This window comes from Acanthochromis polyacanthus, chromosome 17 (assembly GCF_021347895.1).
Source record: "Acanthochromis polyacanthus isolate Apoly-LR-REF ecotype Palm Island chromosome 17, KAUST_Apoly_ChrSc, whole genome shotgun sequence".
Lineage (NCBI taxonomy): Eukaryota > Metazoa > Chordata > Actinopteri > Pomacentridae > Acanthochromis > Acanthochromis polyacanthus.
In genome coordinates, this window is record NC_067129.1 from 9134624 (window position 1) to 9154659 (window position 20036).

The following is a 20036-nucleotide window of genomic DNA, read 5'->3' on the forward strand; positions in this document are numbered from 1 at the left end:
TGCTCAAATACAGCACATGCATCATTCATGCACACTTGGGTCGAGACATTTTAACTGGCACCAAGACCTGTTTCAATTTCTGTTTTATTGTTGTCTTAACTACTGTGAGAAAGATATCATAAGACTTTACTTTTGATAGGAGCACAGTAAAGAAATATGCTCAAGTAAATGACTCAAATGTGACTGAAGTGAGAAACTCTTGATAGTAAATAAATGTCAAGGAGCTTAGAGCAGAGCAGGACCACCACAGCTTCAGTCCTGCTAACTTTGGCAGACAGAGGACAGCTGAAACGTGTTTGCACAGAAAGAATTCCTGCATCACTTCCTTTCAAAACTGTGCTATAGGAATACAGTATGTGTGCCACACTGTGTGTATACTGTTACAAGGAAGTATGATTTAGTGATGACACAAAGAAATGTAATGAAACAATCTTTTGACAACATTTTGCTTGTATCTGTATCAGTGATCTTCTGTTGTACTCCTGAGTAACAGGTTTCATTACTGCAGCATAAATTACACAATAAGATAGCTCAAATTTAATAAGTTTTAGCTGCTGGAATTTTGAAAGTTTATATTTAAAATGGCTGCTGATGTTCTCGTTAAAGGTGTCCAAAAAAAACAATTAGCTGTGACGAAAAGGTGCGACTTATCCACTCACAGCATATTGCCGTTTCTCTGTTTTGTGTCTTTCAGAACTATTCCCCTGTTCACATATAATGATTTTTTTTCCTATTTGAACACACAGTTAAAGCTGCTGTCCGGAGTGTCTCCCAAAACACTGTTGGTCCCACCCTCCGTCCCTCTGATTTCACACCTTTATTTGTGCACGCGCAGAGTACATGAGAGAAGTGCCCGGAGTGCTGCAGCATCTTGCCTGTTTTGCTGTTTTCCCCTCTTCTACATTTAGTACATTTAGTAAATAATAAAGGAATTACGTTAGAATGCTGTATTGAGTCTAACTTGTCCTAATACCAAAATAACATGAATCTGCTAGGACTAACGAGTAAAGTTTCAATATGTGATTACACTCGTGTATCCCTCTCGATGACGTTGTTTATCAAACTTAGTGCATTTACGCGTGTATATGTGTTAGATTGTTTATTTATTTCTATCTAGAGTTCAGAATTGCATGACTCCTCTGACGAAGAGTATGTCCCAGGCGCCCCAACATCTTCCTCCAGAGGTCGGGCATCTAAACGAAGCCGTCAGGCGGGCTATGGAGGCCGTGGTCGGGGAGCGACGCGAGCACCCCGAGCCAAAAAACGTCCTGCAGTCTCTTGGCCTGACAAGCCATGGGATTGGTAACTTTTCTGGAAGTTGCTGATCCCTGATGCTCTCTCCTCCACAAGTAAAACAAATGTGCGCGCGGTTGCGTAGTGCGTAGCTCGCCCACCTCTGCATGGGCTTGCTTGCTGTGCGCGTAACCGTTGATTGACAGCATGACAAAGCTGAAGCTCGAACTTGATTGGTCGGCAGCAACCGGCGCTTTTTGGAATAACATGGGGGTCTATGAGAGGAAGGCGGAGCTCAGGAATAAATTTTCATATCACGTTATACTAACTTTATATTATAGTATCGAACTAGACGAACACATTTAAGCTTTGTTAAAAAATGATACATAAATTGAAAACAAACGGAAACTCCGGACAGCAGCTTTAAAGTTAACTCTAAATATAGCTTTACATAAAGGGCTAGTAGACGAGCTGCATTTCAGTAAAAGTGACTTAAATGGAAATGTTTTTAAATCTCTCATTTCCACTCACTGGCTCTGTTGTGGAAACAGACTTACAGGCCTCATAACATCAGTGTTTTTAAGCCAGACAGCATCCGATTGAGTGAAACGATGTTGCTGTGTCTATGTGAGACCCGTGTCATGACTAAACCCCACAAAGTGAGATGAAGCCTTGAAAGAAGAAGTTTGCTCCAAAAATAATAGAGAAACAATTATTTGGTCTTGTGATCATGACATAAAAAAAAGATATTTGAATCTTGACTGTCAAAATCTGGCCCGAGACGAAGAGCGTTTAATGATGGTGAAGTAAAGAGTTGGAACTGACAATGTACACACGTGGACAAAATTGTTGGTACCCCTCAGTTAAAGAAGGAAAACCCACAATTCTCACTGAAATCACTTGAAACTCACAAAAGTAACAATAAATAAAAATTTATTGAAAATTAAATACGGTAATCAAAAACAGCCATTACTTTTGAATTGTTGATTAACATAATTATTTAAAAAAACAAACTAATGAAACAGGCCTGGACAAAAATGATGGTACCTCTATAAAAGATTGAAAACTATTTGACCAGAGTGACATGATTAACTCAGGTGTGTCATTTAATTGACATCACAGGTGTTTCCAAACTCATAATCAGTCAGTCTGCCTATTTAAAGGGAGACAAGTAGTCACCCTGCTGTTTGGTGAAAAGGTGTGTACCACACTGAACATGGACAACAGAAAGCGAAGGAGAGAATTGTCCCAGGACATCCGAAAAAAAATTATAGACAAACATCTTAAAGGTAAAGGCTATAAGACCATCTCTAAACAGCTTGAAGTTCCTGTGACAACAGTGGCTCATATTATTCAGAAGTTCAAGACCCACGGGACAGTAGCCAACCTCCCTGGACGTGGCCGCAAGAGGAAAATTGATGACAAATTGAAGAGACGGATCGTTGGAATTGTATCCAAAGAGCCCAGAGCAACCTCCAAAGAAATTAAAGGTGAACTCCAAGGCCAAAGTACATCAGTGTCAGATCGCACCATTCGTCGTTGTTTGAGCCAAAGTGGACTTCATGGGAGACGACCAAGGAGGACACCACTGCTGAAAAAAACTCATGAAAAAGCGAGACTGGAATTTGCAAAAATGCATGTTGACAAGCCACAAAGCTTCTGGGAGAATGTCCTTTGGACAGATGAGACCAAACTGGAGCTTTTTGGTAAGGCACATCAACTCTATGTTCATAGACTCAAAAACCAAGCATACGAAGAAAAGAACACTGTCCCTACGGTGAAACATGGAGGAGGCTCAGTAATGTTTTGGGGCTGCTTTGCTGCATCTGGCACAGGGTGTCTTGAAAGTGTGCAAGGTACTATGAAATCTGAAGACTATCAAGACATTCTGGAGAGAAATGTGCTGCCTAGTGTCAGAAAGCTTGGTCTCAGTCGCAGGTCATGGGTCTTCCAACAGGACAACGATCCAAAACACACAGCCAAAAACACCCAAGAATGGCTGAGAGAAAAGCGTTGGACTATTCTAAAGTGGCCTTCTATGAGCCCAGATCTGAATCCCATTGAACATATGTGGAAGGAGCTGAAACATGCCATTTGGAGAAGACACCCATCAAACCTGAGACAACTGGAGCTGTTTGCTCATGAGGAGTGGGCCAAAATACCTGTTGACAGCTGCAGAACGCTCATTGACAAATACAGAAATCGTTTAATTGCAGTGATTGCCTCAAAAGGTTGTGCAACAAAATATTAAGTTATGGGTACCATCATTTTTGTCCAGCCCTATTTCATTAGTTTGTTTTTTTAAATAATTATGTTAATCAACAATTCAAAAGTGATGGCTGATTTTGATTATTTAATTTTCAAAATTTTTTTATTTATTGTTACTTTTGTGAGTTTCAAGTGATTTCAGTGAGAATTGTGGGTTTTTCCTTCTTTAACTGAGGGGTACCAACAATTTTGTCCACGTGTGTAGATGCGCTCTTAAAACCTGTTGTGAGTGCCTGTTAGTGTATTTAGAACATGTTTTAAGGGGAAAACGCTCAGTGTTTGCATCAACATTTAAGCATGAAAGGCTAATCAGTATGTACAGGGCAAACGTATTTGATTTATAAAGGTGCCTTGTAGGCATAAACGGTGACAAATACAGAGTAAATTTGCCCTATTTGCTGTTACTTGTCAAGAGTTGATGAAGTGTGTCTTTACCCTGGTGGCCCAGAATCTGTCAGGTGACTAATGATGTGATTAAAAGTGGGTTAAATTTGTATTTTCCAGCTGAGATTCATAGCTTGTCCGATGACTTAACGCAGCAATTACAATTATCTCATTCCAGTCTGATAGAGCGGCACGGACATGCTGTAAAACTCACTTGTCTTCTACGCGTGGATGTGTGTGCGGCGCTGAGGTGCGTATGTTGAGCGTGTGTGTTACCAGCGCATGCCACAGCCGTGACTGTAAAGTGCCTGATCTTTGAATCGTGTCCAAAATACAAGAGGAGAATTTAATCAGTTTGCAGGGGGAGAAGGGAAAGCAAGACAGGCTGAAAGAGAAAAGCAGTGAGCGGAGAGAAAGACATGAGACGACTGGGCTGAGCTGTCACTCAAACGCTGGCAGCAGAATTTATGAGCTCTGCTTGTGGTGCATACCTGCAATACGTCCTCTCCTCCTGACCATACATAGCATCAGGCACAGCCAGGCAGTCATGATATAAATACTGACTTGAGACATTTTGGCAGCTGAAACTGTGACCTAGATGCTGAAAGTATGAACAGTGCTGATGGCTGTTACTTAGATGCAAGGGGGAAAATAAAACTAATGAAGTTAGTTTAATCTTTTTATAGACTATCTGAGCTGTCTGCTCGGCTGTGCCATTAATCACAGATGGTGACAGGATGCCTTGGTTGGCTGGAAGCTTTGGTCTGACGTACAGTGTTACATGTATGCTCAGGGATGTTGTTTTGGGGTGATTCTGATGGGCAACAGTGGCCATGGAGATGCTTTGCTGTTATTGCTCTTTGACTGTTATCGTTTGGCTTCGTGGATGAGTTCTTTGACTTTGTAGGACGGATTCAAAAAATAGCTCTGATTTGCTTAGATTATGGAAGAAAATCATTGAATAGATAAGAAAAGCAACACTCGTAGTTCAGATACACAGGGCCAAGGCTGGAGGTGTGGCAGTTTTATTACACCACCAAGGAACACAGCGTAGTTATGTGACAATCGATGTACATTTGTCTGTCTTTCTGTGCGCAACATTACTCAAAAACGAAATAACTACAATAATAATTTGGATGGAATTTTCAGGGAACGTCAGAAATGACACGAGGACCACCTGATTAGATTTTGGCAGTGGTGCATTTTAGTCTGGATCCACAGATTTGTTAAAGATTTCTGTAACATTGTGAGATAGCAGCACAGCGTCACTGTAACTATGGCAACAGGTGAACACTGTGGCAGCTGCCTGCTGGCGATCACATGATTGCGATCCTACTACAAATTGACTGCTGCGGACTAATTGGGATTTATCCGTCGGTAATACAAGGAGCAGTTGATTAAATTGTGGAGGTGTTTCTGAGTCCTATCAGTTCCTGTCGCCTGCTACATATTTAGGTCACACAATTTAGTATCTGTACATAACATACACATGCATAACACCCCTGTGCTCGGTGCAAGGTCTTTTTGTTTGTGGGTACATCTATATTAAATGACCATATTCTATGGTGCTGGGATTTCTGCCATGAATTCTTTCAAGATTTCAGCCGTCACAAATGATAGGACTGAGCAGCCTTGTGCACTCTCTGAATGCTTTTCTTTTTGTTTTTGTGAAATCCATGGTTTGTGATGCTGTCGAATTGCGTGCGTTATACTGACAGGGCTTTCTAGTGTTTAAGCTACAGTAGGCAGAAACCTGGAAAAGGCCAAAATATCACCAGAATTTACAAATATACAGCCACCTCTCTGCTTTAAACATCTCTGACCAGACAATCACACACTTTAAACAAATAGAAAACTAAAAGTCAACGTCCATTTGTGGCTTCACATGGGATTCTAAACCCCCTTTTCCAAAGTGAAGCTCCACCAACTAACCCGCTGTAGAAAGTCTAGACTTTCTGAAGCCTGAAAACTAAGCCATGAAGAGTTACAAGAGTCTAGTCTCCTTTTGTACCACTTTGAACTATAATATACTGAAATGTTAGTGTGGAATTAACATGTTTAAGTTAATTAGTAATTCTAAATTGTCTGTAGGTGTGAATGTGATAGCCCTGTGATGGACCGGTGACCTGTCCAGGGTGTCCTCTGCCTTCACCCTGTGTAAGCTGGGATAGGCTTCAGCCCCCATGCAACCCTAATGAGGATTAAGCGGTGTATAAATGATGGATGGATGGATGTTTTTATTATGTCCTAGAGGGCCCATCATGAACGTCTCCACCTTGATACTACAGTGTACTGATGACATCCTAAATTTATCTTGGTGTCATCTGACCAAAGATTCACCAAGCCTATTTTCATGCACTTAAGTTTTATCTTGCACTTAAGAGCAAGTAAGTTTTTTTTCATGGAGGCTGTCTATAGAGGATTAGATTATGCAGTGTCTTTTCACTGTCTGAGCTGACACAGATATTACAGTTTCCATTCATAGCTCCAGCGCCAAGTCTAAAGCACCTGCTGGTCTGTTTTTCAGAGGCAGATTGCATAAGATAAGTCCGTGGCATCATTTTAGGAGGACACCACTGCAGTGATTAGTTGTACTGTCCTGATTACTGTTTTTTAGTTGATCACCTCCTTTCTAATCATCCTCCAGCCCTTTTCTATCTTTGTGAAGTCTCACAATGAGATGTTTAAGTTCTTCTGATAGTTGTTGTCCCTGTAGAGCCATTGGGCAGATAGGAACAGCCCATAGGTCCAAAATGAAGAAAGTTATGGTGTTCATAAGGCAAAATACTCAATTTGTCAACTCAGAAATAATGCAATTATTGGGAAATGATGCAATTTGGAATCATTGATGAGTGATTTTGCACAGGGGCATTCTCACTTCTCCTGTATTCTGTATATACAGCTCGATATGATCCAGCTGTTGATTAAAACATTTAAACCTTTCTGTAGCCAACATTGCTCATGCAGCTCTGTCTTTGTAAAAGTGCTCCATATATAATCCATGAGTGTGTTTTTTGACTCGCTTCGATAGAACAGACGAGTCAGTGGAGACTTGGAGTTTCTTTATATGTTCATAGACAGAGTTCCATTATCTGCGTATGTCTCAGCAGACTTCAAGCCAAAACCATGACCTCAGTGCACTGTGGGAACTATCCATGTACTGCCTCCATCACTGTTTAATTCAATCATGTTTTTCCTGTTGGTGTAATGACAGAGATTCATATGGACATCACTGGGATTCCCATTAATTCTTAAAGGAACACTTTGACAAGATCCACAAACATATTTGAATGTTGCAGATGACAAAACCAACGGTCAGTTTGATTCACAGCTGCTCACAGAGATCTTAAAGAAGGATTCTGTGGCTTTATGAACCTTTATGGAGTTTAGTTTATTATTTACGTAGCTTCCCTCTCACTGCTCTCATAGCATCATTTTTAGCTGGAGAAACTCAGTACATACTGTCTACTCGGAACAAAATGGCAGACAGACACAGTTAGTGACAGCTGGTGGAGACAGTGAAGCGTCTCACAGCTAAAGAGTCAGAAATTTCCAGTAGATACCAAAACTATTGGTAAAAGAGAGAAAATGTTGGGCTTCAATTCATCAGCAAAAACCACAGATGTCATTCATTATTTCTGCTTCCCCCAAGAAACCCAAAAAGATCAATTATTGTTGAATATGCAAATGGATTTGTTACTTTGTTGACCTAATATCTCACCACCTTTCAAGACTACCATGCGTTTAAGGCCAAGGCTAGAAGAGTATGTAATGTATTTATGGGAGGTTTCACCACTGTTAAGCGCATGCAGCATTCTGGCCTGTTAGTGATCCTTGACCACGAGTCGCCTTGTTGTAAAAAGCAGAACCATGTTGTTGTTCAGTCTTCTTGGCTTCTTGAACTGTCTCTCTTTAAATGTGAACACAAAATTTGCTGAACACATTGAGCAGAAACACCACAGCTGGCTTGTTCAATACAGCTTTAATTATACAACAGGAAAAAGAAATTTAAAGTTTATGTTCAAGCACAAGGAAAACAGAAATGAAGATAAAAGCATGCAAGATAAAAGGACAATAACTGAATGTCAAATACCAATATTTCTGGAGGAAAGGATTTCATAAACCAAATTAAACAGTTAATAAGCCCTTTTTTGTAAATATGAACCACATTCTCAGTACATCTGATATTACATTGGGATTTGTAGTAACCGGCCTGCTCCACACACTCTGCCCTCCTCATAGTTATGACACACAGCTCAAGCAGGAGTATCTTCTGTGTTTCTGCAACAAGGATTTCACCTACGTCAAACCACAGAGCCCCATTATGAAGCCTGTAGAGGATCAATTGTTTTACGCTCCATTTAGAGGGAGTGTTCACTTACAACATGCGCTGCATAAGGTTAGGGGGCTGGCAGTGGAGGCAGGAAGAGATGATGTCACCGGCCAGGGAATATCTGAATCCCTCCCGACTATGGATGTTTAATTTGCAGCACATTAGCCAAAGTGATACCATATTGTTACCTATGACCTAGTGTAATGTTTAATGTATGTTTGTGGTGGAACATATGGCACTGAACATGACTCTGGTGACACAACTCAGTTGCCTCGGTGTCACACCTTCCACTCAACCCATAGTGTTTGCCTCAGAAAATGTATATGAAAACATGCCGTGTGCACATGTGATTCTTTCGTGCTGTTGGGCAGTGACATGTCTGTAACTACATGCGAAGTCACCGTAAATGTTTTAGCCCTTGCAGAGGCAGTAGAGAGTGGACAAAAGCAGTACTATATTACAATAATACTTAAAACTGAACATTTAGCCCATTTAGCCTTTGATGTAAGCATTAGAAAGTAGTCAGTGAAAGGAGAGAGGCAGGGTGAAAACCAACATAAAAGAATTTGCACTTGCATGGTCAACATCCTACTGTGTATCCTATAGTAGTCTAATCTGTATTTTATCAGATTCAGGAGGTTTTTAACCAAACAGAAATGCTGTTGTTGCCTTCAGGTGGGACAACTAAACATTTTCTGGAAATTTACCACTACACCAAAGCTCCCTGTATATATTACATATTTTATGGTCAAGGATGTCTTTTTACGCTAATATTCTTCCCTTCTTGCACATTTACCATGAGTGTAAGTACTTTGTGAAATACTGCCTTTTTTACTCAGTTACATTTATTTGATGGCAGCAGTTGCCTGTTAATTTGACAGATTATGATATGAATTAATCGTCTTTCGTGAACATAATGCATTATTAAAAATGGAGCTACAAAGCAATAAAGAGTAGTTGCAGGTAGATATACTTGAATCAAATGTAAAATAAAAGTCCTGCTTGCATGTAGATCATATATAACACTTTGAAAGGATCCATTCTGCACAATATGCATTTTTACACTGAAATGTAGTTTGCTTATAATACAAATTTATACTGTAGGACTTTTACTGAGAATTTGTGCATTGTGCCATTATCCATCCATACATTATCTGTACACCACTTAATCCTCTGTAGGGTCACGGGGGACTGGAGTCTAGACTAACAACCAATCCACTGTGCCATTATGGTTTTTCTCTCATTTTTTTTTTATGTTAGCAACTTTTATCTTTTAGCTTAAAAGACCTGAAGACTGCTGTGTTGTTTTCTGGAAACTGAAAGTCATGTGTCATGCACAAAAATATAACATTTGTGATAATAGATGAAAATCTATGGTGCTGGAAGCCAACAAAGGCACAACTATTCAAGATATCTACAGAAATAGATTTCATAAACCCAATCAAACTGTTTGATGATGAGTCACAAGTTGTACATATGAACCATATTGTCTGTGTGATATCTTATATTACAGGTAGAACCACATTAAAATACCCTCTGCTTTCATTCACTACATTGCCTCCCATGTCCAAACGTTCAGAGACGTCAGAACTGTCTTGGAAAAGCAAAACACACATACTTTTGTCTTCTCATAATCATATCGTTTACAGTGAAGAGAGACAAAGCGACGGAGCTGAATATTATTTGGGCAAATACTGAGTGATTTATGCTGCTCTCACTGAGGACCCAGAGCTCCATGTTGATGTAACAGATGCGTGTCTGTCTGGGTACAAACGGAGGCCTGTGCACACCAGCACAAACACTGACACATTCACCCACATGCAAAATATTGGGCTTCACAGTCACTTTGAATTATTATCATGAGCCGTGACAACAAATGTTGTTCGAGCAGGACAGTAAGTCCACAGTTCACCTGCACTTTGCTCTGCTCTGTCTGACTGAAGTGAGGTGTGAAGGAAAAGTCAGGATGTCATGTGTTGTGAAAGTGTCACACACTGTCGAGTCACACTCAAAACTCTCACTTATGACGTAATATGAGCTGAAACAGGGATCATTACGCATATGAAACAAGAGGTTGCCAAGTTTTATATTGTATGGTCCATAAATTCTTAAGTATTGCAGTGTAAGTATCAGACTGATGTGGCTTTACATTGGAGAGCCTGTACTGTGGGGACAGATTGTACCAGTGTGCAGTGATAAAAATATTAGCAGTATTTACCAGTGAAGTCTGTGATTTTGCAGAAATATTATTAAAATGTTACCAGTTAGCATATTTCGCTAGTTGGCTAGATTCATTGTCCCTCTAACTCTCTTTCCACTGTCCTGTGCATGAATTTAAATGTGCAGGAGACATGCTAGAATAGCATTGTGTTTGTTACAGAACCAGGGTTGTTTCCAAACACTAGATTTTTTTTTGTCAGTGCACAAAACACTCAAGATGTTGACTGACCTTGTCCAGAAGTGTGTGGGAGTACAATCGCTACCTGTAACTTTAGCTCTTTCTATATGTTCGTAGAGCCTTCCAGCAATAATTCAAGGACTCAGTGCAATGCCTGGGACTTGTTTACTTCAACAACAACACAGTACTTTACTGTATAAGTACTATGAGATTACAGTCTATGATGACATGAACAAAGTTTAAGCCATAAACCTCTACGACTGAGCAACCTCTGCATCTTCAGTTGTGACTGTAACTTTACACCGCTGTATTTACTGAATATTACATGCTTGTTAACATTTTAAATTCATACCTCATGCAGATTCAGTGTAGACTCTGTACTTGTTGTTGATAACTGTATTTACATTTGTAAGTGTACGTTGTAGCTAATCACTTATTTTCCTTTTTATAACCCTTTTGCTCTTGTTTAAATGTATGTCTGTTTTTGTTGTACATATTTTAGAGCAAACCACAAAAAATCGAAAATAAAACAGAGTCAAATTCCTCATATATGTTTAAATACTTTCCCAATAAAGCTGATTCACACTCTGATAACTACACTCCAAAAATGTTGTCACACTCATGATGAATAGTTTAGGATCAAAATCAATGCAGTAGAGCTGGAGTGGCCATTTCTTTATTTCTTTACCCACCGTGACAGACTTCATCTTAATCATGGAGAATGTTTATCAAACAAACACCTAAACTAAAAGTTGGCTAGCATTGCTCTTGACATCATAATTTGTTCATTGCTGCAGACCTGTGACTAGTCCTGTGTCAACAGTCAGAAAGATCATCAAAATAACTGGTGGTTTTGAGAGAAAGAAAAAACAAATAAAGACATGAGCATACATCCATTCTCTATACACCGCATTATCCTCACTAGGGTCGCGGGGGGTGCTGGAGTCTATCCCAGCTCACTCGGGCGAAGGCAGGGGACACCCTGGACAGGTCACCAGTCTGTCACAGGGCTACATATACAGACAAACAATCACACTCACATTCACACCTACAGACAATTTAGAATAATCAATTAACCTCAGCATATTTTTGGACTGTGGGAGGAAGCCGGAGTGCCCGGAGAAAACCCACGCATGCACAGGGAGAACATACAAACTCCATGCAGAAAGATCCCAGGCCCACCCCAGGATTTGAACCAGGGACCTTCTTGTGCAAACCACTACGCCGCATGAGCATACTCTAAATATTTGTTTCCTTAGTTTGAGTTGGTTGAGTTGAATTCTGAAAGTTGCTGCATCAGTTTGCGTGCTCATTAAATCCCTGAACTCAACTGGAGTGAGTTGTGATGTGCACTTACAGTAGCTCTGTTTGCTACCTTCCATTTGTTCCAGGAGAAACTGGTTTTCATCTTTAAATTAAATGTGTTGCATGTTGGAATTTTTCACACGACAGATGCAGTTCTTCTACAGCTTCTGGTACATGTTTTATTTCCATTTTCGTTGGTGTGCTGATACCATTTATCTAGATTTTAATCACCTATTTGCACACAGCTGCTTTTGAACTTAAAGATTAAACAAATAACTTTTACAGGTATTAGTACCACCTGCATGCTGTATACTACAGAAAGCCTAAAGAGCGGTACTTTAAAACAAAGCTCAGCAAACATGTTTCTTCAACGGCATGTCTTTGTGAACCCTCTCCAGACAACAGGTCTAATCTGCCACATGCCGCTGCTCGTCGTCTCCAGCATGAATCATCAGTAACTGAGGTTAAACCAACACTGTAACAGGAATGAGGAGAACAAAAGATGAGAGAAAGCCCACAGATAGTCAGAGACAGGCAGGGCCTCGAGGATAACCATCTCTGTGAATTCATCACCAGCTCTGTTTGAGTTTTGGCTGCAGCCCAACAGGGGAACACTTTCATTAACCCTACACTCAATCCACCATGAAAACAATCACATTAGCCTGCCCTTGTATGACTCACTGCCGTTTCACATCGAGCACAAATGTTAGCGCCGCTAAGCTTTTTCCTGTCCGCCATGCCTCGCCCTTCCTCGCTCGTTGCTGCCAATGCTGTGCTATCTCGCTTTCAACTTTTAACCTTCAGAGCTGGAAACTGAATGAGGCACAGACTTACTGACCTGATTTTTTTCACGTCCTGCACAAGAGGTTGGAGTAAATAGACCAGCCAAAGAATAAAGAAAAGAGCAGAGAAAAGACAGTCAAATCTATTAAATATTTTTCGCCCATATTTATCAGGATGATGAGGGCTCAAATCAGAATTTTACAATCAACTTCATCACCTTGTTAACATCTATAAGGTGTTTTTATGTGCGGGAAGAGACTTAATGAGCAAAATATGCAGTCAAGCCACGACTGAGTGTTTCCACCTTGAAACTGATGACAGTCTCAAAAACAAGGACTCAGACTTTTGGAGTTTCATACATCACCAGCCTAAAGAACCAATGCTGTCCACTTCCACTGTGGGGCTTTCTGTGTCATCATTCATCTCCAGAATTTGTTTCTAGTTTGAACTCTAATATTACAGCTTTCTGTTGCATTGTGCAGAGTAGTTTCCAGTGCTTAAACAGAGTCATAGGTGAGCTGGTGTGCTTGAGCTGCCATGAGTGGGAACTGCATAGATCCAAGAATTACAGAGGAAACATCAGTGTATTGTTACATCTAAGTCATTTTAAGGCGTTAAGGGATGATTTTCATTGAGGAAATGAAAGATAAATATGTAACTTTTGTTCCACAGAGGCAAGTTTTTACCATCATCCAGAGAGGGACTTTAATTTTTAATGAAATCACTCATCGGTGAGGCCTGAAGCAGTCCTTTTTCCAACACAAAGCAATGAGGCAAAAGGCTGACTTGACTTTTACGAAAAACAATCGAGACCACTCACCCTAATCGTACCTGACCATAGAACTTTTCATTCATGCAGCGCGACCGTGTCCATGTTCTACCTTCAGTTTGTGGTATGTTGTGGCCTTTTTATAAACTCTCAAAGCAACAAAACATCTTCTCATAACCACATTTCCCCACTGTTTCCACAACGCAGCTGCTCAATTTTCCCCAACTTTAAAATGTCCCCATGCACAGGTCTGATTTTAATTCAGCGATAGGCTCGGTTAAAGTCATATACAAACACTCCAGCCGAACAGTCTAATCTATTGAAAAATGTCATCTGGAGACCAATAACTTACACTGGAGGATGTAGGCCAACATTGTTCCAGCATGATAATCTGAGAATATAAAACTTGCTGATTAAAGGTCACTGTGTTATCATAGAAAACATACATGTGTAATCGCACAGCCCTCTGTCTTGTGTCACAGCAGCAGTGCTTTCACATGATTCAGAGCTGATAACTGGCCCTGTCAGCTCTCTCATATATACAAACATGGGCTGTATTTGCAATTAGGTATGTATGTGATTATCTTTGGGTAAATATTGTAACATGGGCGCTGATCTACGCTTGTAGACTCACCCAAAGATTTGATAAGAGTTCGATCTCACAGTGGTGCTGCTGCAATAACTTAAGACTGTGTGCTATTTGATGATGGTTGTGCTGGCAGTCAATAAGTGCAGCATTTCCACACTGCTCAGCTTCAGCTCGGCCTTACATTATTTGTCAGACAACAAGTTTAACAGGGAACAGTATGAAAACAGTCGGCATTATGTGAATTGTCTCAGTGTTCTTGTATGAAGGAGACTAAAGTTGGCTAATGCTGTAATTCTGGCAGAGGAAAACCAAAGCTCCACTGCCTTAAATGGGAAACAGAGACCGAGACCGAGACCTGTGCTTTACTACAACATGGCTCTGATTAAGTCCAGATTGGTCTGCCTGTGGTTGGTTCTGAGCCACGGCCAATTCCTGCTCTGGGACGAGACTGTTAACGTTGGGGTATGAATGCTTCTATGCTAATCTCTTCCCCCCCTTTCTGCCATTTACATCAGCTCCAGAGGGTCTCTTATCAATGCCACATGGAAAGTGGACTGGTAATTTTGCAGATGTTTTGCAATCTGAAAGCGAAGAAATGAATTTCAAAGACGATGCAAAGATGAAATGATAATTGATGACATATCCCACCTATGGATGTTAAACGATTCCATGTTATGTCAAGATTAGCTGCTGTTTCCTTGTGAGAGTTGGTTATTGAAAGGTCATTTTCACAAGATAGCAGGATAATTGTCTCTAGTTTTATGATTTCATTGGAATCCGTAGCCAACCAACCCACCAGACTAACATTTTGCAGCCTTGACTTTGCTACTTCCTGGTCACCATCTTGAAGTTTTTGAGCCATAAGTGACCATATATGGAAGAGAGGGTGGAGCTTGAGAGGGCTGACTGAGAACCTCGATGGTCGCTGTAGCTTGGCATGGCAGCTTTAGCACCATATAAGTTATAGAAGTACAGACCTAGAACTGTGTTGGTGTATTTGCTGCTTAGCTGTGCAAAGCATGTGATCATCCCTATGATCAGAAGGAAGGAAGTTAACAAGAAAGACACCGTGACTAGTGGGGGAAAGTGTACTGACTTCGGTTTTTATAGCGGTTTGTGAATAGGTTCTTTTTTGAACGGTGGTATTATGGCTTCACTTTTCAAAGCCAGTTGCTAAGTCCATCTTTTTTATGCCGTCTGTACCAAAAGATGTCGGTCAGTACACAGACTATGTTCACACTTAAATATATCTACAACTCCTGGTAGACATTCATGGCCTCCAGTGGATGAATCCTGCTGAATTTAGTGATTCCCCAATCCTTCATCTGGTGCCATCATTAGAGCAGATTTTCAGTTTTTTCAGCATTTTGGTTTATGAGCAAATCACATGCAAAGCCAATTTCTGCTTCTATTACTACTGAAAGCCACAAAATGATTGGATAGACTGGATAAAAAACTCTATGGAGATGAATTACAACAAACTTTGTGAATGACTACAGGTGCAGAAACGGTGTGTTCATCCTGTTCCTCAGTCACTTACATCTGTCCAGGTCAAATTATTCATATGTCTTCGAGCGCCCGTAGTAAACCCAGTGTTAAAAGTAAAAAAAAAAATGCACAAAATATACTAATAATTCATTCATTCATCATGTCTGCAACAGCTGCCATTTAGCTTTATGCCCTGCTGGAACTCAGTACAGCCTCAGAGTTGTTAGCAGGGCTGCAGAATCTCTGTCTAATATACTTCAGGAATAATATAATTTGCATTTATTATCAATTAAGCACTAATAACGTAAACCGCAGCAGGATCAATAAAAGGCATCGCTCTGTGAAATTGCAGCCTGATTAGTTTTAATTGAAGATGACAATTCACTATGATGTCCAGCAGAGAAACACTAATTCTTCCGGTGTTAAAAATATCTTGAGATAATATCTGTTGTGTCTTGAGAAAACAGGGCTGCTCTCAGCTTTCACATCAGTTTATTTCTTCTCACATTCTTCTGTTATTCAGCAGCAGATCAGCTGAGATTCGTTTGAACTTCACTTGACTTGTCCTCTGACTAATGCCAGCGCTCGCCCACTTTATTGTTGAAATATTTTAAAGCATTGTCATTATGACACAAAACACGTTGATGTTTTGTGGATCCGGTTACTAAACTGAGCATCATCAGGTGGTGTGAAGACATTGTTGTGTAGCTCAGTTTCAACCTGCAGTATGGCAAGACTGCAGCACATCTGTCATTTCTGCTGTAATAAAAGATTCCATGTTTTTGTTTTAATGTCCACCTTTTCTATGTAGTGTTTAAGTGGGGACAATAAAGTCTCTTCTCTTCTCTTCTGTTCTTTTCTCTTTAGTTTTACAATGTGATGTTTCTCTGCTACCATCTTGTGGCCAAAATGAACATTTATTTTTCATCAAAGAACCGAAAATTTTGGATACAAAAGACAAAGTTCTGTCTTAGTTTTCTGACCACATGGATAAATAATAAGTCAGACTGAGCTCAGCAGGTATGAACACAATAAACTGGTTGCCTTGGCTCATAGATGCTTTAAACTATGAGTCACATCAGAATTGTTCAGCTTTGGACTCCATTCTTTTCTGTAGAAGAACGAACAACACTATTTTATGCAAACCATTAACTGTACAGAAGAATCCAGCTTGTAGGCAGAAGTAAGCAAATCTTCTGTTGCTGTAGTGACACCTCGTAGGGGAACCCCAACTTTAAAAAGGTGTGTTATAATGATATCTTGATGTTTTGCAACACATCTAGTCAGGAGATGTTTTCAAATATAGTCATCATTTTACAGTCAAATAAATAGGAAAAAATATCTAATTGTGGTTTTAAAGAAGTCAGACTTTAACTTTGGCAAAACAAAAAATAACAACCAAGAAGCAAATAATACAAAACAGGTAATGTAAAACAATAATACAGTCAAGTATGCACAATGCACCAACAACTAACATGCAAAACTGAGTACTATTACATAAAAATAACAAGAAAAAAACACATTTTAAACTCTAAAATTGATAATACAATCAATTTAATTAAAAAGAAAGCACTCAGTTCATTAAAAAGGAAGACAGAACAGTTCCTCATATTTTTATTTGTTTTGTTTTTAATCGATGTCTTCATTGACTGTTAAAAACATGTTCTTTCACTGGGAATGATATAAATATTTTGTGCATATTTAATATTGAAACTGAAAACAATAATTATACATCAATTAAATGAGATGGGATAAGAATCATTACATTAAAACAAAAATACTGTAGACTAGGTATAAATTCAACAGGAGAAATGTTGGCTTGTAAAAATAAAATTTGCCTTGTGCATCAAACTGTAAGTACGCTGCTCCGCTTTTTATCCTCCTTGCTACCCGTAGTGACGCCATCAAAACAAGCCGGTTGGAGCAGCATGGAGGAGTCCTGTTTCTGAGGAATTTTTGACCTTCTACTTCTTTAACATTGCGCTAGTTTCTGTAAGTTACAATGTTTCGCTTCATATCTTCACTGTTATTCTCTGGTAATGTCAAATGAAGTCACTGGATCTTGTCATTCCTACTTTTGTACGAATTAAATTGTGAAGTTAAAGCTAACGTTAGCTGCTTCTAAGCTAACTGTATTACCCCTGTTTTGTTTCCTTATGTAATCTTCCTTTTAAAATGAAAAACGTTTACGACGGTAACGTTAATAATTGTTATAATGAAAAGGTCTTTGGTTTACATTATGTAATCATCAACGCAAAGATTTAAAGAGTTTCTCTAGTAATGCTGGAGCTAACTGTCACTGAACGTATCACATTTCACTAAAACGTAAAGTAAAATATGATTTCATTTGGTCTTCTTTATTACAGGTCTGTAAAACTTTGCAGCATGTCTGTTAAGCATGCATCAGTCCATGCCAAATGGATCATCGGCAGAGTAATAGGGACCAAAATGCAGAAAACTGCCAAAGTGAGAGTCACAAGGCTGGTGTTGGACCCTTACCTGCTCAAGGCGAGTCTCTTGATCATTCAGTGTGCATAGTAGTACATGCTTTTCTAAAATAATAATTTAAAAAAACGTGTAGCCGGGAGAGCTGAGTGATATCCTAAAACACACTGGGAGCCAGTGTGTAGAGGCTGAAACAGGAGTGGTATGATCATATTTCTTGGTTGTGGTTAAAAGCCTGGCACCTTTCTGGTAAAAATGCATTTGGAGTATTCCAAGTGTGATGCAATTTTAACAAGTGACAGAGCTTCCTTTTTTTTTCATTGTCTTACTTTTAGAAATAAAATTATGTTTCTTATGCCAGATAATTTGGTGTGTCAATGCTGCTGTAACACAAGATGAGAGACTGTATGTCTAGAAGATATTTCTTATTGCTTCAGGTTTCTAACAGCAACCACTGCCTACAGTTACTGCAAAAGATTATTACCACCATAGTTTCCTGTCATTTTTTTCTTGAAGAGACAACACTTGACAACACGTTGCAGATATTTTCGCTTTTTAACACTTATTACATATAAAGATACACAGATGTGAACAATTATTTTACTTTACTTTTTGCTCATCACCGTTTTATTTAAATTGAATCCACTGGGTTAACGTTTCTTTTGGCTTGTAGGACGGAGTACAGTACTGTGCTGTGGTAACTTGTAATATATGTTTGCTGTTTTTCGTTAAATGATCAATAGTCAAACTAATCTGTTGTTGATCACTGAAAATAATCTTGCACAAAAATTACAAGTACCCAACAACATAGTAACAAATAGTTTACAGTAATTAAGTCTACATGAGAACACAATTAACTTTATTGTGGACAGCTAAATCCTACGTATTTTTAGATCTATGTTGTTTTGGTGTATAGTTACTGTCTTTTAAAATTAGTTTATTCTCTTTCCTTCCCTGCAGTACTACAACAACAGGAAAACCTACTTTGCCCATGATGCTTTGCAGCAGTGCACTGTGGGAGACATCGTCCTCCTCAAGGCTCTGCCTGAGCCCAAATCCAAACACGTGAAGCATGAACTGGCTGAAATAGTGTATAAAGTCGGTCGGGTGGTCGACCCACTGACAGGAAAGAATGTTGCAGGAATTGATTTTATGGAGTCTTTGAGTGACCTTCCACTTAAAGAAGAGACGACGTTATCAGAAAAACTGCAGGAGCTCAACATCTCTGCTGCCAGCAGTGAAGCCGAATCACCACCTGCAGAGACTCCATCTTCATGATCGCAAACTGTTCTCTCATGCGGTAATGCTAGCTTCAGTGTCACTCTGTTAATGTAGATGTAAGTTTATAATCCAGTAATTGTATTATACAGCATATATGTGGAGAGCCTACGTGAAATTTCCTTGCTGCCTGCTCGGGTAGATTAAAATCAAGGCATATTTTGGAGGAATTTATAATAAAACGACAATGGAAACACTGGTGGAGAGTTTTTCAGACTACCACATTCACTGAGTTATTTTATGTTGTCTCAAACACACTGTACAGAGAGTACAAATAAAATGAACTGGTTGCAGAATGCAGAAACTTAAATAAGATTCTCTACCCAGTGAGTGTCATACTTCCTACCTGTGTATCATCGCCTGATTCTCCACTCATTCAGGAGCTGCATGTTATTTACAGCTAAACCTCATGCCTTCTATGTTTCACTCATCTTGTGTCCTGAGCTGTCTGGAATAGATCACACATAGTATAACTTCAGCTGTCTGATTATTAACCATTCGTTATCTTTAGCTTATATGAATATACATTTTCACATGTGTATTATAAATATGTGTAAACACATGGCTCAAATGGCCTAAATGGATTTACATGTGGTTATATTTTTTAGACAAAGCATGGTTTATGGTCTTTTTAGTCAGCTGTTTGAATGAGAAGTCATATCAAAATGTAACCACCTCTCAGTCCATGATGCTTATGCAAAAAAAAAAAGTTTCATTGCAGTAAGGTTTAATTCTGATTTATTTGCTGGCAGGGGACCTATTT

At 39.4% G+C, this 20036-nt stretch overlaps 1 protein-coding gene across 1 annotated transcript; it reads left to right on the forward strand.

The window, feature by feature from the left end:
• Positions 1-17440: 17440 nt before the first annotated feature.
• On the forward strand, positions 17441-19588 carry mrps17 (mitochondrial ribosomal protein S17). Its single transcript, XM_022222479.2, has 3 exons — positions 17441-17542; positions 17917-18058; positions 18956-19588. Exons 2-3 carry the CDS (start codon positions 17936-17938, stop codon positions 19271-19273), a joined length of 441 nt encoding a protein of 146 aa, XP_022078171.1. The 5' UTR covers positions 17441-17542; positions 17917-17935; the 3' UTR covers positions 19274-19588.
• Positions 19589-20036: the final 448 nt, after the last annotated feature.

Bases quoted from the DNA above. Each gene is read 5' to 3' on its own strand.
- mrps17 (XM_022222479.2), top strand. From the start codon at position 17,936: ATGTCTGTTAAGCATGCATCAGTCCATGCCAAATGGATCATCGGCAGA. The intron at 18,059-18,955 runs GCGAGTCTCTTG...CCTTCCCTGCAG, and splicing joins TGGACCCTTACCTGCTCAAG to TACTACAACAACAGGAAAAC.